At 46.5% G+C, this 24,564-nt stretch overlaps 1 protein-coding gene across 7 annotated transcripts in view; it reads left to right on the forward strand.

Moving 5' to 3' along the window:
* Positions 1-5,091: 5,091 nt before the first annotated feature.
* Positions 5,092-24,564, forward strand: part of LOC146357895 (NACHT, LRR and PYD domains-containing protein 12-like) — an 81,904-nt gene continuing 62,431 nt past the window's right edge. For 2 of the 7 annotated variants that reach the window (XM_084807659.1, XM_084830950.1), the window contains exons 1-2: positions 7,915-8,161; positions 19,696-19,989. In XM_084807659.1, coding sequence (XP_084663785.1) covers positions 19,716-19,989 — 274 coding nt within the window. In that variant the 5' untranslated portion in view covers positions 7,915-8,161; positions 19,696-19,715. Of the gene's footprint in view, positions 5,898-7,149; positions 7,310-7,914; positions 8,162-12,664; positions 12,756-19,695; positions 19,990-24,564 lie in introns of those variants that run through there. The other 5 variants (XM_084827950.1, XM_084831764.1, XM_084824354.1 and 2 more) reach the window with 4 other exon arrangements.

Below are 24,564 nucleotides of genomic sequence, written 5' to 3' on the forward strand. Positions count from 1 at the left end.
ATCCAGGTGTCTTTCCTGCTGGGAAAGTGGTTTGTACTTCCCAGGCAGGGACAGTAAACGTCAAAGAAGAGATCTCTTGATTAGAATTGCTCCCCAGAAATTACCATTCCCAATTTGAAATGTATACAGAAATGCACCAAGGCAGGACGTTCACTGTATTTTAAGGTTGCCAGCTTGTTGGCAAAGGTATATATGAAGTACTGGTATCAAAAACGTACACATAGTTTTGCCACAATTATTTCCTTTTAGCAGGGAGTTCCATAATTTAGCTTTCAGAATTCTTTTATCTTTATACCTAAAATCCCTCTTCGTAATTTGCTAAAATCTTTGTCACAGTGATTTCCCTGTAGTGGGGAGTTCTTTAATTCTCTGGAGGTATCATGACAGTATTTCCTGGAGGCGTGTGTGCAAACCCTGTACTAATGTGGGTTCTGTCTGGAAAAAAAAGTGCACTTCTGGACTTTTTTCAAGAAGAACCCACAGCATATTAGGATTTCACCTGTCATGGAACTGCTAGAAAAGGTTGGTGGCACAATTCTCAATGTGTTCAATTCTATTCTGCCTGCCCACACACACACACACACACACACACACACACACACACACTAAAAGCTGTCTTGACATATATACCTTTGCCAACAAGCTGGCAACCTTAAAATACAGTGAACGTCCTGCCTTGGTGCATTTATGTATACCTTTCAAATTGGAAATGGTAATTTCTGGAGAGCAATTCCAGCAATTGGGGAGCAATTGGGGGGGGGGGTAGGTGGCGTTCTCAAGCCTTTCTTTTTTTCCTTTGGTACTGTCATCCTCCACTTTCAAAAGCACAACAAGCCAGTATAATTGCAGAAACAAAACAAACAAACAAACACTTAAGCAGATTTAATTACAAGTCCTCAGATACTGCTGATAGTTTAAATTCAAAAATACTATTTGGCGCCATCTGTCCTTATGTCTCCTAATTGCTTAGGAGTTTCAAACAGCGTTCAGTAGATGATACTCCGGCGACTAACCTTAGATTCCAGCCCCTCTGTTTCCCCACAGAAGCAGCTGTTCTTCCAGGATTTCATCTGGATGGTACTGTAAGCTTCCCCTTTTAATTTCAGGGGAAGATAAAAAAGGTTTCTCAACCTTTTCAGAGCTGTTTGAGAAAAGCAACCTGCGGAGCTCCGCAAGTCACTGCCAGGACAACATGGCTCTGACCGGATGCTCCCCAAGAAGAAGGTACTATTAAGGATTTCTAAGGCATCAGTTCCTCTTCAGAATCAAGATCAGGAAATCCGGAACTCCAAATCTGGGGAGAAATCTGGATCAGGAGAACTGCAGAAGCTTCTCTAACAACAGCAGTGTAGGATCTGTGGTTCCATGCTGTCATCCTTAAAGGGCCGGCACCAGGGAAGTGACCCTGCTCATCCTCCTTCCCACTCTTAGTTCATCCTTCATCTTGACTGGAGAATGTTTGTGTGGGAAGGGCCATGGCAACTGGCCCTGCTCTGATTATGCCAGGTATTTAAACCTTATGGTGGCATTGTGGGATGAAGCTGTGGAGAAGCAGCTCTCACACTGTTGTCCTAATGTATTAAAGACACCTGAGTAGTCAAGTGAAATCAGTGGGGAAAGGACCCAATGTACTTTTGGGGTTCTCTTTGGTTCCTTGCTGGTTGTTTTCACTTTCTGTCAAGTACTTTCCTAAACCTCTGGCTTCTCAGTCCTAGGTATGTTCACTCAGAATTCAGTTCTGTATACTTCAATACGACGTATTACACTCCCAAGTAAGTGCGGACAGCAAGGCTCTAGTCTAGCCATGCTAACCATGGCAGTTAACACTGTCTTTTCTTATTAGTTGTCAGGAGGCGCCCTAGTGGCCTCTTTCAGTAGACTCTAATAGCCAACTCAAGACACAGATGAAAGGATTCTTTTCAAGGCTTTAATCCTTTTACAACTTAATGACTCTTTCAGATGCTAATCAACAGCGACTAAGCAAGGAACCGCAGAGTGGCCTATGCGCCAAGTAGGCAGTTGATCCCCATTTGAAGGAGAGTCACTTGAAGACCCTGAACTTATGGGCTAGGGAGAGATCCTCCCTCTTTCCCTTGGGTCCATGGGAGGAGGAATCTCTGCCAGCTGCTGTGCCTGTGAGGGATGAGCTGGCTCCTCTCCCATGGATTGCTGATCCTCCTCAGAATCACAACTGCTCTGGGGTTCTATCGGCTCAGTTTCCACCCTGACATTCATGTTTTTGGCCCTTCATGTATAAAGGTGTGTGTATCAAAGGAGATCAACTTTTCCCCACCATATCGCCCCACAGTTCATCTGCCCAGGCACTTTTCTCCCAGCATCACTCATTTCCAGTATCAAAGTTTGCCTGTGTCAATGGATCATGGGGAGGAAAGGTGGGGAAAGGTTCAATGACCTTCACCCACACACCCCTTTTTATAAGCCCTTTAAACACACACAAGCTGTTTTTGAAACAGCTTTCCACAGCTGTGGATGGCGCTGAAGCCAGGTCTTGACATGATGTGGCAGGCATAATATTGCAGCATTCTTATGCTGTTTTGTTGTGCAGTTGTCTGGTCAGCTGCATGATAAAGTGCAGGACACGACACCAGCCTTCCTCTCAATTTGGGAAGAGCAATGGGTAAACCATTGGATCCATCCTTGTGCTGAGATGCAGAATGGTTTGAAGAGGCTGTCTTTAGCATGGATGGGGAAGTCGATGTTCACTGGAGGCTCACCATGTCCTCCGACGAATATAGTAGCAATGTTTTCTCCAGTAGGATCATTGTACCTTCTGGGATCTTTGTCCGTTTGAGCGAAGAACATTCCGATACTTATAATACAATTACTTTTCTCATGCTGCCTTTGCTTGTTCCCCATTCAAAACTTCAGCCATGGTCTTGAAAACTTGAGCGTATGGATTATGCGCACGAATGACAACGTCAAGCTCAGCCATCAGACCCAGTAAGCATTCACAGGTTGCTGGGTGCTTCATCCTTTGAGCAACTGCCTCTCTGGTGTCAATTACATAAAGTTTAGAGTACTGCAGGATGGTTCCTGGCTCTGGTCTCAGTGGTCCGATATGACTGTAGACAGATCCACGGATGCTGAAGGTATAAGGTCCACCTCCAGGAAGAGGGACTCTGAGGGTGACTTTCTGAGATGCCAAAGCCAATGAACTGTTATATTGATGGATATTTTCTTGGAAATTCTTTGCAACTTTTAAAGAATATCATTTAGCATTTCTCTGAGTTTCAGGTTGAAAACACGTGATGTCAGATGCGCTATTTGGCATATTCTTTTTAAAAAGATCATTTAGCATTTCTCTGAGTTTCAGGTTGAAAACACATGATGTCAGATCAGGCGCTGTTTGGCACTCAGCACATAAAACGGCACTGAATGTAGAGCAATAGGAGATGGTTTGGTGCAAAGCCAGGAAGCATACTGTTTTGCTATGAAAGCTTAAGCTTTGCACTTTTTCAAAGTTTCAGAATTTTCTGCATGTCTACACTGCTCAAGCTCAGCTAAAAAAAATATGAGCAAAATCGATCTGGTAGATCTCCAGTAATAAGTTTTACACTACCATTTTCTTATATAGATATTTATTTATTTAGAACACTTGTATTCTGTTCCACATCTAGACACATTCTGGAGTGGTGAACGGATAAAAAATAGGATAAAACAATAAAAACCATGTTAAAATAATTACTTTTTTTTTTTTTTTAAAGAAACAGAATTTTGATAAACCGTGGCTGGTGACTCAAGGAAGGTGTCAGGTTTCCCAATCCCCCCAGCACACATGCTCAGGCATACTGACACCAGACACCTAAATCAGTGAAATTTCTTTATTGCAGGAAATCTTATGGCAAAAGCTTAATGGTTACAATCTTCAGAAATCATATAGCTGATGGTCAGTAGCTATAGGCTCTATGTAATTCCAGAACAGTCTAAAGCTAAACACTACCACTGTGAGTGAGATCCTCATCAATGTAGTTTCCCCATTGCCATCTCCACAGATCTGAACACAAGGGAAGGGATTTAGGATTCCTGGTGTATCTAACCCAGGAAATCTGTACATGGGGTTCCAAACCCCAGACAAGGAATGAGATAGGGATGTACGAAAGTCACTTACCTTTCCGCGGATTATGTTCATGGTGTGGGGGGGGAGGCGTTCCGTCTCGCCCCCCGGAATCCTCGATGGGGGGAGGCAATCCAGTCCTCCCCTCCGGAATCCTCGACGGCCGGCTGTACTCTGTGGCGGCTCCATGGAGCAGTCAGCCAGGCCCAGGCCAGGGCTGTCTGCAGCCGGATTTCTGGCCGTGGAGGGCTCTGGGTAAAAAAACAAACGCGTACGCAAATGGCGGCAGCTACGGCCGCCGCCATTTGCATTCCTTATTTTTCGCCATCTTAGTCTACATAAATATTTACGTAGTCTATTACGGCAAAAATAAAGGGGAACACAAATAGCGTAGTGGGCGCTATTTGCATCCCTTTTTGATTCGCTGTTTTAGCCTACGTAAATATTTATGTAGACTAAGACGGCGAAAAATAAGGAATGCAAATGGCGGCGGCTGTAGCCGCCATTTGCGTACACGTTTTGTTTTTACGTAGCCTATCACATCTTTGTAAAAAAAAACAACCCAGGTGACCAGCCGCTGCAGCCGCCGCCGCCGCCGGAGCCGCCACCGCCTGGAACATCCGCCCCAGGTAAATCTCGTCCCGGGGGGATCCATGGGGGGGCGGGGGGGGCAGGCCGTTCCGCCACAGATTTCGGGAGGCCGAATGCCAGTGCATTCGGCCTCCCGAAATCTGTGGCGGAATTCTCTGACATCCCTAGAATGAGATTCCTGGAATGATCCCTCAGGAAATCAAGGGGTGAATTCTTGAAAGGCCTAAACAAAACCACACCCACAGAGAGTTAGTCAAACTTTGAATCTTTTGTTGATAACTCCAGGCTATGTGGTCGAGGCCTATCAAGACCAAGGGAAGGGCAAACCCACACACACAAAGAGTTCCGTGCCACTGCTTCCGCATTGGCAACTGCTGTATGAGTCCAGGCAAAGTCCAAAAGTCATAGATTAAACTCAGTCTGCCAGTACACTGAGATGACGACAAACAAAGAGACACAATCCACAGCAAACAAGAGTTCAAGTCTATGAAAAGCCTCACAGTATTTTAGCAATCCGAAGTTCCAGTTAAGGGAGAGTCCATGTGCAGACTGCCTCTAAAAGCCCAGATGATGATGGATCCAAACAGAGAAGGCTTCGGACAATGAAGACGAGATGTTCCTAGCAAAGGCTCTTCACCTTTGCATCAGCTTAAAAGGGGAAGGTGGGACTGTAAGACACCCTTCCAGATCCCTTGACAGACAAGGGCCTTTAGCCTTTCAGCAAGGCCCCTGTCTAAACAGGGTGTCACTGCTCAGCCTTCCAGCAGTGACGCTTCAAACTGGGTGACCCTTCTGCAAACCCCACCCCACCTCTGTCAGATTCTCACGGACAGCTTCTAGCCTCCCTGCCTGCCAAGGCCACACCAGCAGGAGGCCAGGGAGTTGGGTGATTCCCCCTGGCTCTGCTCTGGGAACATAGACAGAGATGAGCTCACACAGATTCTGACACTCCAGCGGCCTAATAGGCCCAAACTATTTCCAGCGACTTCTAATCAAATCCTGGCTATAACCTACAAGAGCCACTGCATTGCTGAAATGGGGCCCTGACAGAAGGCTTCTTGAAATAAAGAAGTTTTCAGCAGGCACACCCATCTGACCTCCAAAGGCATGGAGTTCCATAGAAAGGGAACCACCACACTGAAGGCTTCTCTCTGGGTGAACTTCAATCAGTCTATAGGTCCTTGTGGAACCACTAGGAGTATGCTCTCTGATGACCTCAGTGACCAGGCAGGTTGGTAAGGCAGAAAGCGCTCTCTCGGGTATTTTGCCATCAGTGCATACGAAGATAGGCAACAGATGCCATGAAACAGGTGAAGGTCATGGGAAAATGTATGTTTAGCTCAGTTACATCTCTTTAAGCTTAGTTTCAGTAGATGATAATAAGAACTTGGAAAAAAAGTCAAAGTCTTTACAGAAAAGGTGGACTTCGAAAGAGGGATTTGAAGAGAGGGAGAGGTGGGGTATCATCAGGCCTCCAAGGCCTTTTAAATCGTCCTCTGCCTTGCTTCACCAGCACCCACTCATGCATGCTCCCCAGAGCCACTGGTCTTAATCTCTCAACGAATCTTCCATTATTTGGACAGAATGAATGCTTCATCTAGTTCACACTTCCTGATCCAAATTGAACCTCAAAAATAATTAAACATCAGGTGTGTTCTCTGGGTTTTTATTTTTATGAATCTGTTTTTATGGATCTATTTTTACTGGCATGAGTTTTTTTTGAGTTTTAATTATAACTTTGTTATTTGTATTTTTATCTTGAGCACTTATTTTCATAGGAAGGTGGGAAATACATTTAAAAAAGAAAGCAATCGCACAAATCCCCCTCCTCTGCAAAGTCCCTTTTACCGCCTTAACGCAGCAACCCTTTTGCCCAAACAACACCTGGATGAAGAGACTCTGGTCCAATCTACATAAGAAAATTTACTATGGTGCTACTGTGCCACACACATGGGCATGACAAATGACACTACTCCCAATCCGCATCAATCCCGGGTTTTCTTGTTGTAAAAAATGCATTTTTGCAAAGTCCTTTTATGACAGCTTTCCCCTTCACTCAGACTTCCTTGCATTTTGGGATTCAATGTGTGCTAAACTTGCAGTACTGGCTTCAGTGCCATGGGGGGTGAGCAGGGGAGGGAGTGGTGCTGCAAGGAGGAATGAAAAGTTGCCATTGGGGAAGGGTGAACCTGAAAGGAATGGGTTAACCACTCTTGGCAGAGAGGAGTTAACCCCGTCATGTCTGGTTCACCCTCTGCTAACCAAGATCAAGTTGTTGTTTTTAAGAGTATTTCCTAATGCGCCCCTGCGGAGGTGTGAATCTGGGAATAACACACACACCTCAGATGGCTCCACTCTACATGGGGTAGCACTGATACAAAGCAGCAGCTTTGAGGAGAGAAGCCCCATCGGTGTCCAAGTGCTTTTCGCCTCCCTCGTGCCCCCCTACAGCTTCTCTCCCTCTCTTTCTCTTTGCCTTCCAGTGAACTGAAGAAGGAATGCAGGGCCTCTTCCCCTGCCCCTGCCTTTGGGAAAGAACACAAACAGTGTTTGGAATGTCTTGTCAAGGCTTCCCAGTTCTCTCCTTGGTCCTTTTCATTTCCTTGCCTTAACGAAGAACCCAATATACATGTCTACTCAGAGGTAAAGCACATTGTCTTCAATGGCACTTACTCAGCATGGGAGAGGGGGCGGGGAATTGGGAATTGCTTTGAGGATGACCTTTTAAAAAATCTCCATGCATTCTCTCCATCACACCTGTGCAGAAGCTTAACAGGTGTTTAAAAAAAGAGAAGGAAGGAAGCTTGTCGATGCAGCAAGTCTCCTCCTGCATATAGCCAAATTAATGCAGTTTGAGATTATGTTTGCCTCAGGAAAGCAGGATTTATCTCACCGCATTAATTGGCTATGGCTTCCATGGGGGGTGTAAATGTAGATTCAGGAAAATACATTTTTGAACTGCATCCATGTCAGAAGATGTCTCAATGTAGATTGAGCCTCTGTGGCTGGTAAGGACCTGGATGTGAATAATGAAGGGGACACACAGTCCTCTGAGGCTGAGCATGGGCAGCGAAAATAAGCTTCATGGCTAAATTGGTCATGCTGATATTTATGTCCACCACCAGATGCCGCTCCTTCCTTGTAACATCATCAGGTAATCTCGGGAGGGGGAGGGGGTGCTCCTAATGAAACTTCCTTATTGCTCAGTGTCGTCATTGTAAATAGAGAGGCTGTTCCAACTTTTTGCTGACACTGGTCACATTGTCATCATAGATCTCCTTGTGGGAAGACTACTGTAAATATTTATTTCAAAACTAGAAGGGGAAGGAGGAATTATAACAGTAGGTAATTTTTTTTAAACTGTGGAAGACTGAAAAGAACCTGTTTAGTGTATTTCAGCTTCCTGAAGACAGTGTACATCTGTATTCCAAAGGAATGAGCCTGGTGTTTTTTTGTTTTATCTTTCAAATCCAGAAATGTCACCGATGTTGCCAGGTAAGGGAGGGATGGATGGGATTATAAATTACCTCCAGAAAAGGCATCGCTTGCAATCTTGTTTAGATTAGCCCCATTATATTGCTTTAATCCCATTGACTTCCGTGGGATATAAACAGCCAAATTATGGACAGGATTGCAGCCACTGTGGATTGAACATTCAGTATTGCAAAAAGTGGGGCTCTCAGAGATATGAGCAGTGTGTCCTTTGTCTGAAGACAGGAACAGTTGCTTTGATTCGAGGCTGTAACCGGAGAGGAAAGTTGTTATCATTAACTGGATTTCAAAGCTGTTGCAGAAAGAGATTAAAAGAGAGAGAGAGAGAGAAAGAGAGAGAGAGAATGAAAAAAAAGTATAGGGACCAGTCAAGTTGGGGTGCTGTATCAACAGTACAGGGAAAAGCAGGCTTCACTTACCTGATTGTGGCAGTTATGTGGCATGTTATATAGTGCAATTCTATGCATGTCCACTTCGAAGCCATATTGAGTTCACTCAGAAGAATGTGCATAGGATTGCAACCCGCAAACCTCTTTCACCTTTTCGACGCTTTCCTGACTGTCCAGCTACCCCAGAAAGGGGAGATACTAATTCCACCCAACTTTTCCCTGCTCCTTTTCGAAGTGGTTACTGCTGCGCTTACTGTGCTTCCAGGATACATGCACAAATCTCCCTGACAGTTACCAAAACAAACAAACAAACAAACAAACCCTGAGAAGGCAGCTGCATGGGACAGAGTGAATGGGGCCCCATGGGGGCGGGGGGAGGCGGATGTAAGTACCGCTGGTGCAGGTGCTCTGCCCTGTTCTGCCATCCTTTAAAAGGTTAAAAAAAACAACAACCAACAACTTGGAAATATTTGCACAAATTTAAGGGCAGGGCACTAAATGGAAGGGAAATTTGCACACCTGCATTAACTGCTGCATTAGTGTAGGTGTGCAGATTTCCCCTCCATTTACTGTCAGGGAGATTGCACACTTCTCCTGGAAACACAGTAACCACAGCAGTAACTGCTCTGAAAAGGAGCAGCAAAAAGTGGTGGTGGGGAATTAATCTTCCCCTGTTCAGGAGAGCTGGGAAGTGTTGAAAAGGTGAAAGACACTGAGCAGTGTCAGTTCAACACTTAAAAGCAAGAGGATCACATTGCCAAGGGGGAGAGATCATCCCCCACTTTTGTTGCACTTACTCCTCTGGCTCCCCCCCCCCATTTTTGATGCTTCTGAATTGTGCTGTAGGATCCCTCCTTTGTCTTACTCTTTTTTCTCCCCCGCCCCAGTCCTTCACAACTGTGTGCAAATTAGCCTATATGCGGCCTGGTCTTGTCAATTTCTTTGTATGTTCCCTACTTCATTTTGCTGCTCCCTTTGACCGGTGAAACATACAAGGAAATTGAGCAGGCATGAAGAAGTGTGCAGACTTGTGCATTTGTGAAATAATAATGATAATAATAATGATAATGATAATGATAATAATAACAACAACAACAACAACAATAATGTGACCTCATTTGTGCATTTCTGAGGCACCAAAAAAAAAAAAAAAAAAAAGCCAGGGAATTAAAATAGAGATCGGAGCAAGGAGGGGGAGACAAGACCGATTTTGCTGCAAAATCCCCGGGGATACATGCTGGACCTGGCTGGAGGACTGAGTGGGAAGAGGGGAGAACAAGCCATGGCAAGCCCAATCATCTGTCAGGTGTACTGTGGGTTGTTCCGTGAACAACCCACCATGGCTTACTCACAGGGTGGCTTTGTGTGTCATGCTAATCTGCCAATGAGTTTTAATAAGTGTTTAAAAATCCTGTCTTCCATTTCTCTCAGCTGTACATACACTGTAGCTGTGAGGAGGAAGTGAATAGGATTTTCTTGTGTGCTGGGGTGGGGCATCGTGGCTTCGAGTTTTGTTTGCTCATGGTTGCATTCTTTCTGCTTAACCTAATCCTTGCTTTCTGTTTTAACTCAATCTTTCTCTCAGATGTTTTCCTGCAAAGTCTTTCTCTTTCGGGTACCCTTTGATTTCTCAGTCATTCTGTGTGTTTGCCTGTTTGTTTGTCTTGACGTAGAATTAGGCAGTGAATCCATTTTTGCCTCCCCTAGCTAGGAAACAGATATTAGATAATTGGAATTTAGCTCTCCTGAAGTTCTTCATGTGTGTTTGTGTGATATTATTATCCCCCTTTTTTTCTGTCTGTGTCTCTTGCTTTTCCAGGCAGTTCCCCATGCATTACTTCATTCTTCTTTTCCCTTATATTGAATGTTGAACCAGTTCCTCCCCCCGCCACCATCTTTTTGCTGCCATGTTCATTTCATTCCTGCTTTAATTAAGTAACTTCTTTAATTAATTCTGCCTTATAATATTTCCTCCTGACATTCCCTCTGCTCTCTGTGTCTTAGGGTGCCATCCTATGGGTGTTTAGCCCACATGATGGAGGGCACCCACCTTGGAGTGCTCCGTCCATCCGAACCCCTGCCAGACTCTTGCCAGCAGGGTAGGAGAAGCAATGGGGGCTCTTTTTGCCCCTCCATCCTCATAAATGCACTGTATGTTAGATGGGCCTCTGAGCCCATCTAAGTCCTGCTTGCTGCCTGGGGCGAGGATGGGGGCTGAGACACCTTCGGATCCAGCAGGTCCAGAGCCTCAACCCCCACCCTCTATTGCCCCTCTCCCTCTCCTTCCTTTCCCTGGGTTTGGACTTCTGACTAGGGATGTGCGGACCTGAGGATTCTGTTCCATTGAAGCCCAATGGGATTTCACAGTGTTTCCATTCCAACAAGTGGTGGTAGATGGTAGCAGATTCCCCCCCCCCCGATTCCAGAAATGTTTGTTATCTTTTTGCACATATTAAATACATATACACATTTTTTTCTGGGCCCCATGATTTGTGTAAATGGGGTCATTTTTTAAAAGTATTATTATTGAGGTCTTTAAATTTGTGCAAATGGGATTGGGTGTGTTTTTCAGGACTGCAAATTTGCAGAAATGCGGTTGTAATTTTTTTTCATTTTTTTTTAATGGTCTTGCACAAGTCTGCCTATCCACTATGTATTCCCATTGTAAATATCCTTAAGTACTTACAATGGGACTACATAGTGGACAGGCAGACTGGTACCCTGTAAATATCAGTTCTCGGTTCCACAACCCCTCCGCAGGGCTGGAGAACCCATTAAAATGCTCCGCCCCAGGCATCTTATGGATCCAAATGGATTCCTGAACACGCTTGGGGATTCTCTGGGGCACGCCAACGGCCACTTGGTCGAGACCCTGGTGGGTGGCTGGAATGCCGCAATCACTGGGGCATTAGATCAGGTGGCTCCGAAACGCCCTCTCCCCCTGAACAGGGCTCGGACTGCACCATGGTTCAATCCACGGTTATGAGCTCTGAAACAGGAGGTGAGACGGCTAGAGCGCCGGTGGCGGAAGTCTCGCTCCAAAGACAATCAGACACGGGCTAGAGCTGTATCTTCAGCCTATCACGTGGTGGTGAAAGCAGCAAAAAAAGGAATATTATGCTGCCTCTATCGCGTCTGCAGAGTGCTGTCCCAGGAGGCTGTTCCAAGTGGTCCGGAGCCTGGTCGGTCCTGTGGCTCCTGAACCACTGGAGCATTCTAAGGCCTCCTGTGAGGCCTTGGCAAGGCACTTTGCAGATAAAATTGATCAGATTAGGTGTGTTGCTCTGCACGCTGTGGATACAGTTAGTGAGCAAGAGGCGGCCTGTGGCAAACCGGTTTTGTGGGATCAGTTCCAGCTTCTTCCTCCTGATGAAGTGGACAAGGTGCTTTCATCTGTAAGGCCGACCACCTGCTTACTTGATCCTTGCCCATCGTGGCTCATTATGGGCTGCAGGGAGAGACTGGGTGAGGGGATCAGGGCAGTGGTGAACGCCTCCCTTGTGGAGGGAGTGATGCCATCAGCCCTCAAGGAGGCAGTGATAAGACCGCTCTTAAAGAAGCTCTCCTTGGATCCTCAAGTTCTGAACAACTTTTGCCCAGTCTCAAATCTGCCATTTTGGGGCAAGGTGATTGAGCGGGTGGTGGCAATGCAGTTGAAGGCACACTTGGAAGAAACTGATTATCTAGACCCATTTCAGTCGGGCTTCAGGCTTGGGCATGGGACAGAAATGGCCTTGGTCGCCTTGGTAGATGATATGAGGAGGGCTCTGGATAGGGGTGAATGCTCCTTCCTTGTTCTCCTTGACCTCTCAGCGGTTTTTGATACCGTTGACCATGGTATCCTCCTGGACCGCCTGGAGGGATTGGGCATTGGAGACACCGTATTGCAGTGGTTCCGGTCCTTCCTCTCCGGCAGGTATCAGAGGGTAGCACTGGGAGAGGAGGTTTCGGACCCGTGGCCACTCACTTGTGGGGTGCCACAGGGTTCCATCCTCTCCCCGATGCTATTTAATATCTATGTGAAGCCACTGGGGGCTATCATCAGGAGGTTTGGGGTGCAGTGTCATCAATATGCGGATGACACGCAGCTCTACCTCTCATTCAAATCTTTACCAAGGTTGGCCGTAGAATCCCTGTCCAAATGTCTGGAGACCGTGAGTGGCTGGATGGGGAGGAATAAGCTGAAGCTGAACCCTGACAAGACCGAGGTACTTTTGGTGGGAGACAAGAGGAGGCTGGGGGATGTTGACCTGGTGTTGAATGGGGTACGGCTACCCTTGAAAGACCAGGTCCGCAGCCTGGGGGTCATTTTGGACTCCCAGCTCTCCATGGAGGCTCAGGTGTCAGCTGTGAGCTGGACAGCGCTATATCAACTCCATCTGATACGGCAGCTGCGCCCCTTCCTTCCCGACCATCTGCTCCCATCGGTAGTGCATGCCCTAGTCTCCTCTCATTTAGACTACTGTAATGCACTCTACATGGGGTTACCCTTGAAGATGGTTCAGAAGCTGCAGCTGGTACAGAATGCGGCGGCTCACCTGATTAAAGGCAGCCGCCGGCGAGATCACATCACTCCAGTGCTGAAGGAGTTGCACTGATTACCAGTTGTTTTCCAGGCCAAATTCAAGGTGTTGGTTTTGACCTTTAAAACCCTATATGATTCTGGCCCAGCCTATCTTAAGGAGCGCCTCCAGCAGCACCAGACAGGCCGCTTAACAAGATCAGCCTCGGATGGCCTTCTCTCTGTCCCATCAGCCAGGACTGCTAGACTGGTGGGGATAAGGGAGAGGGCCTTTTCTGTGGTGGCCCCCACTCTGTGGAACTCCCTCCCTAGGGAACTCCGCCATGCCCCCTCTTTAATGAGCTTCTGTCGTGCATTAAAAATGTGATTGTTCAGGCAGGCATTTGGGGTGGGTTAGGGTATTTTAGAAAATGTTTTTACTGTAGAATTTTATTGTTTTAAACTGTTTTATTGTATGTTGTACATCGCCCAGAGTGGCTGGGTGACCAGCCAGATGGGCGATTAATAAATTTAATAATAATAAATAAATAAATAAATAAAAAAAGTTGCATACTCTCCACAAACGACTTCATTTAGCCTGGCAGAGCCATATTCTGCACTTGTCAAAGAAGTTGTCAATTTCATCTTCTACTTCAGTGGTTCCCATCTGGGGCTACCATTAAAAAAACAAACCACGAAATCCACATATTGGATCATCTTGTTACAGATCAAGTCAATGCCAACAGGGGGAAACAGTGCAAAATTCGGCAGGACTGAACCATTAGAATCCACTGAAATTTCACTCCCCAATGGAGTTCTCGCACATCCTTCACTGTGCCCTGGGGAGAGGCAGCTGCCACAGAGCTTCCTGTGATGACCAGGAGGGGCTGGGTGGGGGGACCCACAATCACATCTGTGGTCTCTGAGGGGGAGATCTGCAGCATCCTGTGGCCTCTCTGATGCTGTCGAGGGGCCATCTCTCTTTGGCAGGCCAATCCAGTCTTATAGACTAGTTCTGGGAGGCAGGCGGTTCAATCTAACATCCCATTCCCCTTAGGAAAAGTGGCTGTCATCCAGTTCCTGTTCAATTTTTGTTTGTTTGTTTCACATTGTTATCCTTAGTTACACAGATTGGGACCACAATACCTGATGGCAGGGCTCTGCACAGATCGCCATTTCACTTTGGATGCCACTTTGGACCTTCTAAAGTGGCCCTGCTTTGCTTCGGACAGATTAGAACCCCATCCGCTTCAACTTGTATCCGAATCCAAAGCAAGATTCGGACAGCTGAATCATTCTTTTTTTTTGGTGTGTTCCCTTTGACTTGCATGGGGAAACACAAATGGCCATAACCTTTTCACTTTTCATGATACATACATGAAATTTGGTGAACGCTCAGACCCCCTGGAGGGGTGTGCACCTGCCAAATGTCAGGAAATTGGCCCAGTAGTTTTTGTGCTAGGTGCAGGTGAATTTTGATTTTTTCAAGGAGATCTCTCAAAGCAAAGAGCTATAACTTTTAAATACTTGCACAGAAGTGCATGAAAGTTGGTGAATGCACAGCCCCCCTGGAGGGCATCCCACCTGCCAAATCTCGGACAGTATGGCCTGCTAGTTTTTGTGCAAGGCACAGGTGAAATGTGCTGTTCTCAGAAACTCAAACCAAAGTTCATAAAGGGATAATCAAGTTAAGTGTTGAAGCAGTGAGAAGGTCACCAACCCTAAACTCTGCTGTAGGTTTCTTTGAAGTGCCAATAGGACTACTTTCTTATTCACAGTCAACAACCTCAGGGTCTCTTTGGCTGAATTGCCTGAGAAAACACTGGCTGGTAGGCAGGAAGCAAACAAAGACAGCCACCCTGCCAGGAGGGCACAGCAGCACCTCACCCACCTCTGCCAAGACCCCACAGATGCCTCATATTGGGCTGGCTGGCTTTGCAACACATAGTGTAGTATTATATTATTTAAATAATACCTGTTAATGTGTGTAGTCCTTTGCCCACTGTTTCTGGAAATCGGGACTGTGTGTACGCCTTTGACTCACCCTGTTTGCTTGTCCACAGAGCACAAGTGTGCACACACGTGCACACGCACACACACACACACAAGCAAAAGAAAAGCAAACACCAAGCTACAAGCAAAGCGGGGGGGCTAACTATAATCCTAACAGAAGAGAAGGGTTTTTTTAATTTTTTGGTGGTGGTGGGAGATCAAAAATGGGAAGGAAAGGAATACAGCGATTGAGAAGGGGAGGTGGAGGGGAGCCAAGAACAAGGAAAGGAAAGATACAGAGAGAGACTGTGTGTGTGTGTGTGTGTGTGTATATATATATATATATGTATAGAGAGAGAGAGAGAGAGAATCAAAGTAAGGGCAAACTAATGATTGAGGGAGAATTGAAAACGGGTGCGTGTGGGGGAAGATAAGCAACTACAGTTAAATTTTCTGGATTTTTTAATGAACAAACAGGAATGATTGGTAAATCTATTACAGAAGGGTAGCTGCCATAGCATGCACTTCCTTTGGGGCTTGGTTCTGCCAAAGGAGAGTGGGAAGGGTTAAGGCTTCCTCTGCCATGCCTGGCAGAGACTGGGCAGTTCCTCTTGGTGGCCGCAGCAGAGGCAGGATCGGACTAGAGCAGAGAGAGAAGTGCCATGGAGCTTCCCTCTCAGGTCCCGTCCCATCCTGCTGCTGCTGCCTCCGCCACTGCCATAATTGCACACGATGGCAGCTCCTCAGGGCAGCGGGAGGCTGCTCAATTATCAGGCGGCTCGTGCACCCCAATGGATAGTGTTGCACCCTCCCTGGAGTGCATGCATCCCACTTTGGAGACACTGCTGTAGCTCCTAGCCCTCTCCTCTCCGGTAACACCACCTCCCGCACAAGGAGCAAATGGAGGCTGACTCACAGCAAAGCTCACTCCCTCCTGCTCATCCTCCCTCCCTCCCTCCCTCCCTCCCCATCTTCTGTACCTCCTGGTGGCCAGATCTCTCTCAAATTGATACATTTGGTACCTCCACATCCTCTCCCCTTCCCTCTCCCTTCTCTTCCTTCTCCCTGTCTGTGTGATCATTCAGAAGTTGATACATTTTGGGGACAGCCTGTCTGGGCTGCTCAGAAGGCATAACAGCTCTGAATATATGAGGCAGACCAAGCCATCTCCTAGGTGACCTGCTTCGGTTCTGGGTGCCTCGGTGCTGTTCTGATCTGGTTTGTAGCAAGATGAGGCACCTCCAAATCAGCCTGCTTAGCCTCGTTATTCAGGTTTCTGACCGAAGCGGTGCACAGCCCTGTCTGATGGAGCACCTCTCCTGACACAAATCTACCCATACACTATGCTTAACATCTAAGGTCCTTCTCCAGCTGCCTACTCCGAGGGAAGCTTGGAGGACAGCAACAAGGGAGAGGGCCTTCTTGGTGGTGCCCCCCCCCTTATGGAATGATCTCCACAATGAGACCCGCCTGGTGCCAACATTGTTATGTTTTGGGCGCCAGGTTAAGACCTTTCTCTTCTTCCAGGCATTTGGCAGCATATGATAGTTTTAATTGATCCTGGATAGTTTGAAGTTATGGTTGTTTGCTTGAGATTGCTTTTTTGAGATGTTTTAGATATATGTTATCTTGTGTATATTGTCTGTTAGTGTTTTTTTTTTTAATGTAAATGGCTTTTAGTCTCTGTATACTGTATTTGCATGTTTTTATTCTTTGTAAATCACCCAGAGAGCTTTGGCTATTGAGCAGCATAGAAATGTAGTAAATAACAATAATAATAGTTAGAAAGAATTAATTAAATAGATATGTTGTTGGTGCTCTGTTTCATGCAGTCTGGTTGGCACATGTTTTTCTCCTGGGCCTCCTTCACCTTCTCCAGCCACAGAGCATGCCATCTCCTGCTTGTGTTGGGGCCGAAAAATGGTCCGTTCACCTTATGGTTGTACGGCAAAGTCCTACTGCTGCCTCCTCAACACACAGCCCACCCTTTGCAGTAGGTCTGTTTAGGGCATGCAGGCAGCAGCCCCAGAGCCTGTTCCCAGTCAGCATTAATGATTACAGTTGTTGTTGCTTTTGCAACCTCTGTGTGGCCTTCTTTTTATGATTTACTTCACTGGCAATGAAGGTGGGATTCTTTGGAGCCATACAGAGTGTTTTCTCATGGATCAGAGTAGGTGTCACATAAAATCATATAGGGCTTCTGTACGTGAGCCTTTTATCCCATGGTCGAGACTGGTTACTCATGGACATTTATGGGTACTTTACATGATGTTGCCAACATGATGGGCCTCTCCCATGCTTTGTGACAATTTCTGCTGCTTTATTTGTAACGGGGATAATGAGCTACCTAAAAATAATGATTTGAATCTTGCCATGTAATGATTGAGTTGTGCTATAACCATAGTGCCGTTTAGTGGCTGTATAATGAAAATATAGAACTTGCAGATAAAGGAAATCCCCCCTCCCAGGGGAGGGGGAAGCAAAGTGTGGTTAAAGGCCGATCTTAATCCTGCAAAGAATCCAGAAGCAGAAACTCCAGTAAAGTTGTGACATATAAAGTAGTGCTGTGCTCAAAGTTTCTCCCACATTCAATCATTCTCATTCAATTTGATAGAAAAGAAATTGCTTTTGAAAAGAAATTCGAAGGAGGAGACATTTCGGAGAAATTCTCACGGGTTGGGTTTGCCTCAAAAAAGTGGAAGCCTCAACACAGTTGATGCTGTTGTCTCTTTCAGAAGCAGTGCAATCAACCAAAAACCCTTGGGAAAACAGAACGAACCTGTGCTACAACCCCTGCCAATAGTGAGCCCTATCTGTGAGAAACTGTTGGAGAATTTCTCCTCCCCTAGGAGAAATTCAGTGAAATTCTCTCCCCAATTTCTCTTCCCACAAATAGGCTGGAGAATTTTGAGAAGCCATTTGTGCACAGCTCTAATAAAAAGCCTGGTGTGGAGAAGCCCATAATGCCCTCCTTTTTGGGTGAAACAGTTCCTGGATGGAAGAAAGTTACCAGGAGGAAAATGCTGAAGAATTAGGAAAACAAGGTGTGCATACATGCAAAGCTAACTGTGGAACATAAAGAACAACATGCATGTAATTAGCTGTGTTTGGGGGGAAAACACTGGACAAGGAGACTTCCAAGATAAGCCCAACCCCTGAAGCAAGGGCTCTCTAAGGCAAGAATGCTGCTGGTAGTTGAAGTTGAGGCTTCTGACATCAAAAAGAAGAATTTCCAAAAGAGAGAAGATGAGCCCAATGAATGGTCAACCAGGACATCTTGTCAAAAGACATGTTTTTCCACATTGTGCAAAGACATGGGAAAAAGCATTTAAGATACACCCAAAACAGCAGAACGCTGAGGAAGACGTGAACACCAGAGAAGCAGCTGTGTGCAGCACGCCTCCTGCTTCTGGCTGGCCACCAGGCTCCATTGCTCCAACATGGGTAGCTATCTGAATGAATATGGAAAATGTACATGAATTAGGGATGTCAGAGAATTCCGCATGAATTTTAAATAGGATCGAATTCTGACAAATCTGGTCCACGGAAACCTCCTCGGAACGGGGCAGCCTGGTCGACCCGGGCCGGAGCTCATGTGGACCTTTTTTCTTTGTCTGCCGAACAGCGGATTTTACAAAAATAATCACGAGAAGAAATCCATAAATTGGAAATGGAAGAAGAATGTGAATGGCTTTACCCTTTTTATGATATAGGCATTTTCCCTGTGACCCGAGGCTTTCTTTCGCTGGGGCTGAGTTGCGAAGTCCACGGAAATCCTCCATCTTTTATGTTTATTGTCTGTGGAGGTGAGGTGAGGTGAGGACAGGTCAGGTGACTGGAAGTTAAGTGGGGAATCCCCGCAAAGGGCTTTACCCTTTTAATGAAAATAAATAGGCATTTTCCGTATATGACCTGAGGCTTACGGAGACCAACCGCGGGTGCGTGAAAAGGATTTTTTGGCGGTACTTACGGAATTATTTACATAAGTTCAGGGAGGCGAAAAACCCCGGGGGAATCCGGGGCATGCAGACGGTGGAACAGGGTGGCCCTTGACTCTGCAGAGCTGCTCCGCAAGGATTCCGCGGGGGAGGAACGGATAGCCTCCCCCCCCACAGATTTCCCACCGGAATGGACGGTGGGGAATCCGTACATCCCCAAAATGAATGGAAACTAACTGTATTTTTCTAAATAAAGGTGTTCAGAAATTGCATTTATGTATGAATGTCATTCTGTATATTATCCCGTAATCCCATCTATCTGTAAATAGGGATGTGGAACCTACATTCTGCGGGGGGAGGGGATCCCCATCTGGCCTGCCAGCTTCTCCCCATGCCCTGCCCCCTTCCCACCCACCCCCCAGACCAGGATCCAAAAAATTAGTTTTATCCAGGAAAACCTGGAACTGGACCACCACAACACACTGAAGCACCTTGCACAAAAATGAGTTGCTTGAAATTATGTTGACCTAGAAGATTATGGGGAGAATTCCACTAAAGGGAAATAGAGTAGAAATTTCTTCTTGGGAGAAAGATGAATAGTAAAATGTGCTGTGTTTTTAGCCAGAAATAAGTCCTGTTGGGTTCAATGGAGCCTGCTCTCTAGTAAATTTAGAACTGTATGAACAATATTAGTTTAAACTTCTGTTTTATTTTCAGATGATATATAATTTCTAGTGATGGACATGAAGCAAAACTTCAGACAGGCCCTCTATGACGCCCTCAAGGAACTCCTTGAAGATGATTTCAAAGAATTTAAATGGAGGCTACCAGCCATTGATGAAAAAAGGAAAATCCCCAGAGGTCGGCTGGAGAACGCTGATAGACGAGACGTTGTAGATCTCATGTGGGGCTGTTATGGAGAAGATACTGCTGTAAGTGTATGTATTCGTGTCCTTGAAGAGATCAATGTGAGAGATGTTGCTGCAAAACTCAAAGAACCAGCACAGAAAGGTAAGGAGTCTCAGCATGACACAGGATATTATTTACCTCCCCCCTCCCACAAGTTCAAGAGGATTACCTCCAGACCAGAGCAGAGAGATGAATACATCCCTTTTGTGACATAAGGAAGATGCCTTATTCGAGTCAGAGCAATGGTCCATCTAGCTACACTGACTGGCCGTGTCTCTCTGTAGTTTTCCCCAGACCTACCTAGAAGTGCTGGGGGATGGACCTGGGGCCTTCGGTATGCAAAGCATGTGCTCTCCCACTGAACTACCACCGCTTGTCCCCATCATTGCCAGAGTAAAACTATAGACCAAGCCCAAACAAAGCATACTGGGTTGGATCCAGCAAAAGCCTCCCATGGACAGAAGGGCTATTGATCCAGCAGCGTGTTTCTGTTGGCTAAACAGGGGAGGAGGCGATTTTCACATATTTTCCCCTTCTTCTGCAGTCCCCTGTGTCTCCTAATACTATGCTCTGGGTGGTTGGGGGACCCTCCAGGACAGTGGGGGAGGCATTTCTTGGGGCTGTAGAGGGAGATGGGATCGGCAAAAATTGCTCTCCCCTTTCTGCCAGCAGGAATGTTCTGGCCAGAACGTGACTTAGGGGCTCTTCCTCAGGCAGAATGAACAATCTAGATCCAACCCATTCATTCCTAGGTCTAAATTTAAGAAAAATCCTATTTAAAGCTGACTTTAGGGCACAATCCCATCACACATATTTAGACAGAGAAAAGTCCTTCAGCTCGCAATGTGCCCCAGCCAGCCATGCTGACTGGGGGTTGCTTGAATTGTAGGACATTTTTCTGTCTAGTCCAGTCCTATCTTGCTGTGTGTTGAGCTGTTTAGCATGTTATCTAGTATTTGTTTAGGGATGGGGCAAGCATCCGCAAGGGGGGTGGAGTTTGATGGACTCTCCCTGGCTTGCTCCTCTGGACCATGCTCACCAAGATGCCTCCACAGCTCGCCCCCACTCGGGGCACCACACAAGCCGCTGGACAGGTCGGCGACTGCCCGATGAGTGCGGCAGGGCTGCCCATCCCTGTAGCAAGCCACCCTTACGTGCGAAAGGGCAGCTCGCTATTGTGTGCAAGGTGATTTTTATGTAAATGGCGGCCATAAAGCTGCCATCTACACCTCTATTCTTGCTATCATTCACGCCTCTAATCTTGCAGAAAAGGGCAGTGGTACAACTGCCATTTACATAAAAGATGTCTTGCGCACAATAGCGAGCCACCATTCTGCGCATAATGGCAGCTTGGCCCCACCACACTCACTGGGCAGTTGCCAAGCCATGCAGCAGCTCTGAACGGGGTGAGCTATGAAAGCGGCTCAGTGACTGCCTGATGAGTATGGATGCTGGTCCGTCCGTCCATCCCTGTATTTGTTAAGGAGAAAACCACAGGTCAATGCAAACCTGAACTACTACTGTTTGAGAGTCAGTCTGTCTGCCTGTCTGTGTGTCTCTCTGTCATGTGTACAACAACTGGGTAGATACTGGCAAAACTGGAGGGCCCATCTGATGGTGTACAATCTTGAGAAGATGACATATAAAGAAAGGGGAGGGGAAGACCATTCCTGCCAACTTTTCATTTTCCCGTTTTGCTGTGCAAGATGTCTGTGGCTTTTGGGAGCCCCCTGGGAAATTCTACCAGGCTCACTAGACAACTACCTTGGCTTCCCTCACAGCTCCTCAGATGTTCCACCTCAGGAGAAACACACACATCCCTTCATCTTAAATGTTGCATTAAATAACTGTTTGTAATCCACCCAGAGAATGTTAGTTACTGGGTGGATTAGAAATGTAATAAATAAATAAATAAATAAATAAATAAATAACTTTTCACGGCAGTGATGGGGAGTCCAGATGGTATTCCTGTGCCCCCCATCACACAGTCAGATACAGTGCTGTGGGTGCCCCTTCCAGACTATGTGCTCTTTGAGACTAATGCACCCATGTGGGTGAAGCACATCAGTGATGGGTGAGAGAGAGAGAGACTGCTTTTGAATATGGAGGATCCATTTTGCCCTCAAATGGGGCAAGGATAGGGCTGTGCAGGGACCCCCTGATCTGACTCAGAAGTCGCTTTGCCGCTTCTGAGACGGGCCTGATACGGCTTGGGCTGATTCGGGGGGGCCCCGACCCTCCTCGGCCCTGAACCCGAAACGAGGTTCGGGTTGCGAACCCCGCTTCGGGTCCGCTCTCCGACGCCCCTGCACAACCTCCCAGCTCCTTACCTGGGCTGCCTCCTCCTCTGCTACTGCCTTCGCCGCTACTGCTGCTGTCTTCTTCTTCGCTGCCACTGCCGCCGCCATATCCTGAGGCCTGGATGTGCGGCGACTCTTCTTGCGGGAAGTCACCATTTCAAAAATGGTGGCTACCTGGAAGACAAGTCGCCACATGTCCAGGCCTCGGGAGATGGCGGCGGCAGGTGGCGGTGAAGGCGGAGGCATGACGGCAGCAAGGAGAAGGTGGCGGCGGCAGAGAAGGCAGCTCAGGTAAGGACCTGGAGGCACTGGGGGCCAAAGCTCCGAAGCGCGTGGTGTGCTTCGGTGAGCCCCCTACCCGCTCTAAATCGCTTTCTGCCCCTTCCACTTCGCCTCGGAAGGGGCACAAAGTGACCTGCTTCGACCCGCTTCGACTCAGGGTTCGGGCCTTGGGCCGAAGCGGGGCACAGCCCTAGGCAAGGATATATCAGCTTGCAGTCTTAGCAACTGGGTGTTGAAGGAGAAGCAAGTGTCAGGTTTCAATGGTGAAAAATTCATCCCTCCTATACTGAATTTTGTAAAGTACTTTAAAACACACACACACACACACACTCACACACGACCACGATGATGGACCTTTTCATTTGGGGAGAAAGAGCTGCCTCTTCCTCATGCTGTGTGGATCCCAGCTGCCTCTGAACATGGAGGGTTCCATTTTGCTGTCAAAGTCCTATAGTGCTTCCCTGGAGAGCAGCCTGGAGGGGAGGGGGAAACAAGCAGCCTATGTGTTTTAATTTTTTATTTTGATATGGTCTTCAAATTAATTCAGTAAACAGTGTAGCTGCTTCTGAAAGCAGATGCTTAATATTACACCCCCCCCCAATGGGTGACAATAGAGCAGAGGTGGGGGTACTTGGGCTGCTAGCAGTAGATAGTACCAAGGTACAAGTTTAGTAACGGGACTGTTCAAGAAAGCAAGTGACTGAAAGCCATTAGTATTTAGCAAGAATCTTCTGAATGCACATGCGTGCGCGCGCGCGCGCGCACACACACACACACACAAAACAAAGGGATTTGCCAAGTAGGGAAAAAAGTAAGATGCTCTCAGGGCAGTTCCTGGACTTCACAAGACTGTCTAACTAGGTGATAATGTTTCAGGAAGGGGAGAAAAGTGTTAATTTCTCTTAACAGTGGAGAGGGCAATCCTATGGCCTGGGTGAGTGTCCCAGGGACCATAGGATAGTTCGGATCCCCCCCCCCCCCGAGGTTGGAGACAGTGCTCCAACCTCAGAAAGGGGAGTCGGAGATCCGCCCCTGCTACCTCACAGCTGGCGCGGAGAGAACTGTGCTGGCTGCCTCTCCGAGGTTGGAAACTCGACCTCTGTGAGGGGGAAAATGGGGTGTTCCAGTGGGCACGGGGGGAGGAGACTGGAGAGGCCAGAATACGATTTCTCCTGTGTCTCCTCCAGCCTCCTTCCCTCCCCCTCTGAAAAGCCCATCTAGCCAAAGATCAAAGAACTAGGGATGTTGGAGAAATCCTCCACAGACCCCAATGAGGCTGGATTCTATTGAATCCGGCCTCCCGAAATCCGTGGAGGATCGGATCTCCTACCTTGTCTTCCAGCGCGATCTCCTACCTTGTCTTCCAGATTTATTTGTTTGGCTGCAAAGGTACGTAAAAGGATCCTTTCTGCTTAAGTCTGTCTTGTTTTGTCTCTTCCCTAGCTTACATATGCACCATATTTTTAATGTTTATATTCTAATTTACTATACTATTTAGTTCACATTTCTTAATCAGTTGTGTAATATGTAGTTGTAGATTTTAATTTAGCATATGACGTTTTAATCTTGGTGATTTTAAAGTCCTTTGTTATTTATTTCAGTCCAGATATTGTAAATTATTTTACGTTAAACTTGACTGTTTGGGATGTGTCTTTCTTCCTTGAATGGGTCTGTGAGTATATAATAGATTGATTGAGTGATAATAGAATACCAGGCAAAACAACACACATCAAAAGCCCCCTATATGTCTTTTTATTATTATTATTTGCAAGCATAACAATAACAAAAAGGGGGTATGAGAGAGAGAGAGAGAGAGAGAGAAAGAAAGAAAGAAAGAAAGAAAGAAAGAAAGAAAGAAAAGAAAGAACACATCACAAAACATATCCATACACAATAATTACTTACATCACTCTTACTAAAAAGAAGATGGTTGTAACTCTTCAGTTTTAAATATATACATTAACGTAAGCACTCCAGATATTTTAAATAAGCATCCATATTAAATTGATGGCTGAAGGAGATATATTCAAATATTACCAAGAGCAGTGATATCTTCAGTCCATTGAATAATAGGTGGTGGGTGTTTGTCCTTCCA

This window comes from Heloderma suspectum, chromosome 1 (genome assembly GCF_057233095.1).
Source record: "Heloderma suspectum isolate Gila_16-S chromosome 1, 16-S_ref, whole genome shotgun sequence".
Classification (NCBI taxonomy): Eukaryota; Metazoa; Chordata; class Lepidosauria; order Squamata; family Helodermatidae; genus Heloderma; species Heloderma suspectum.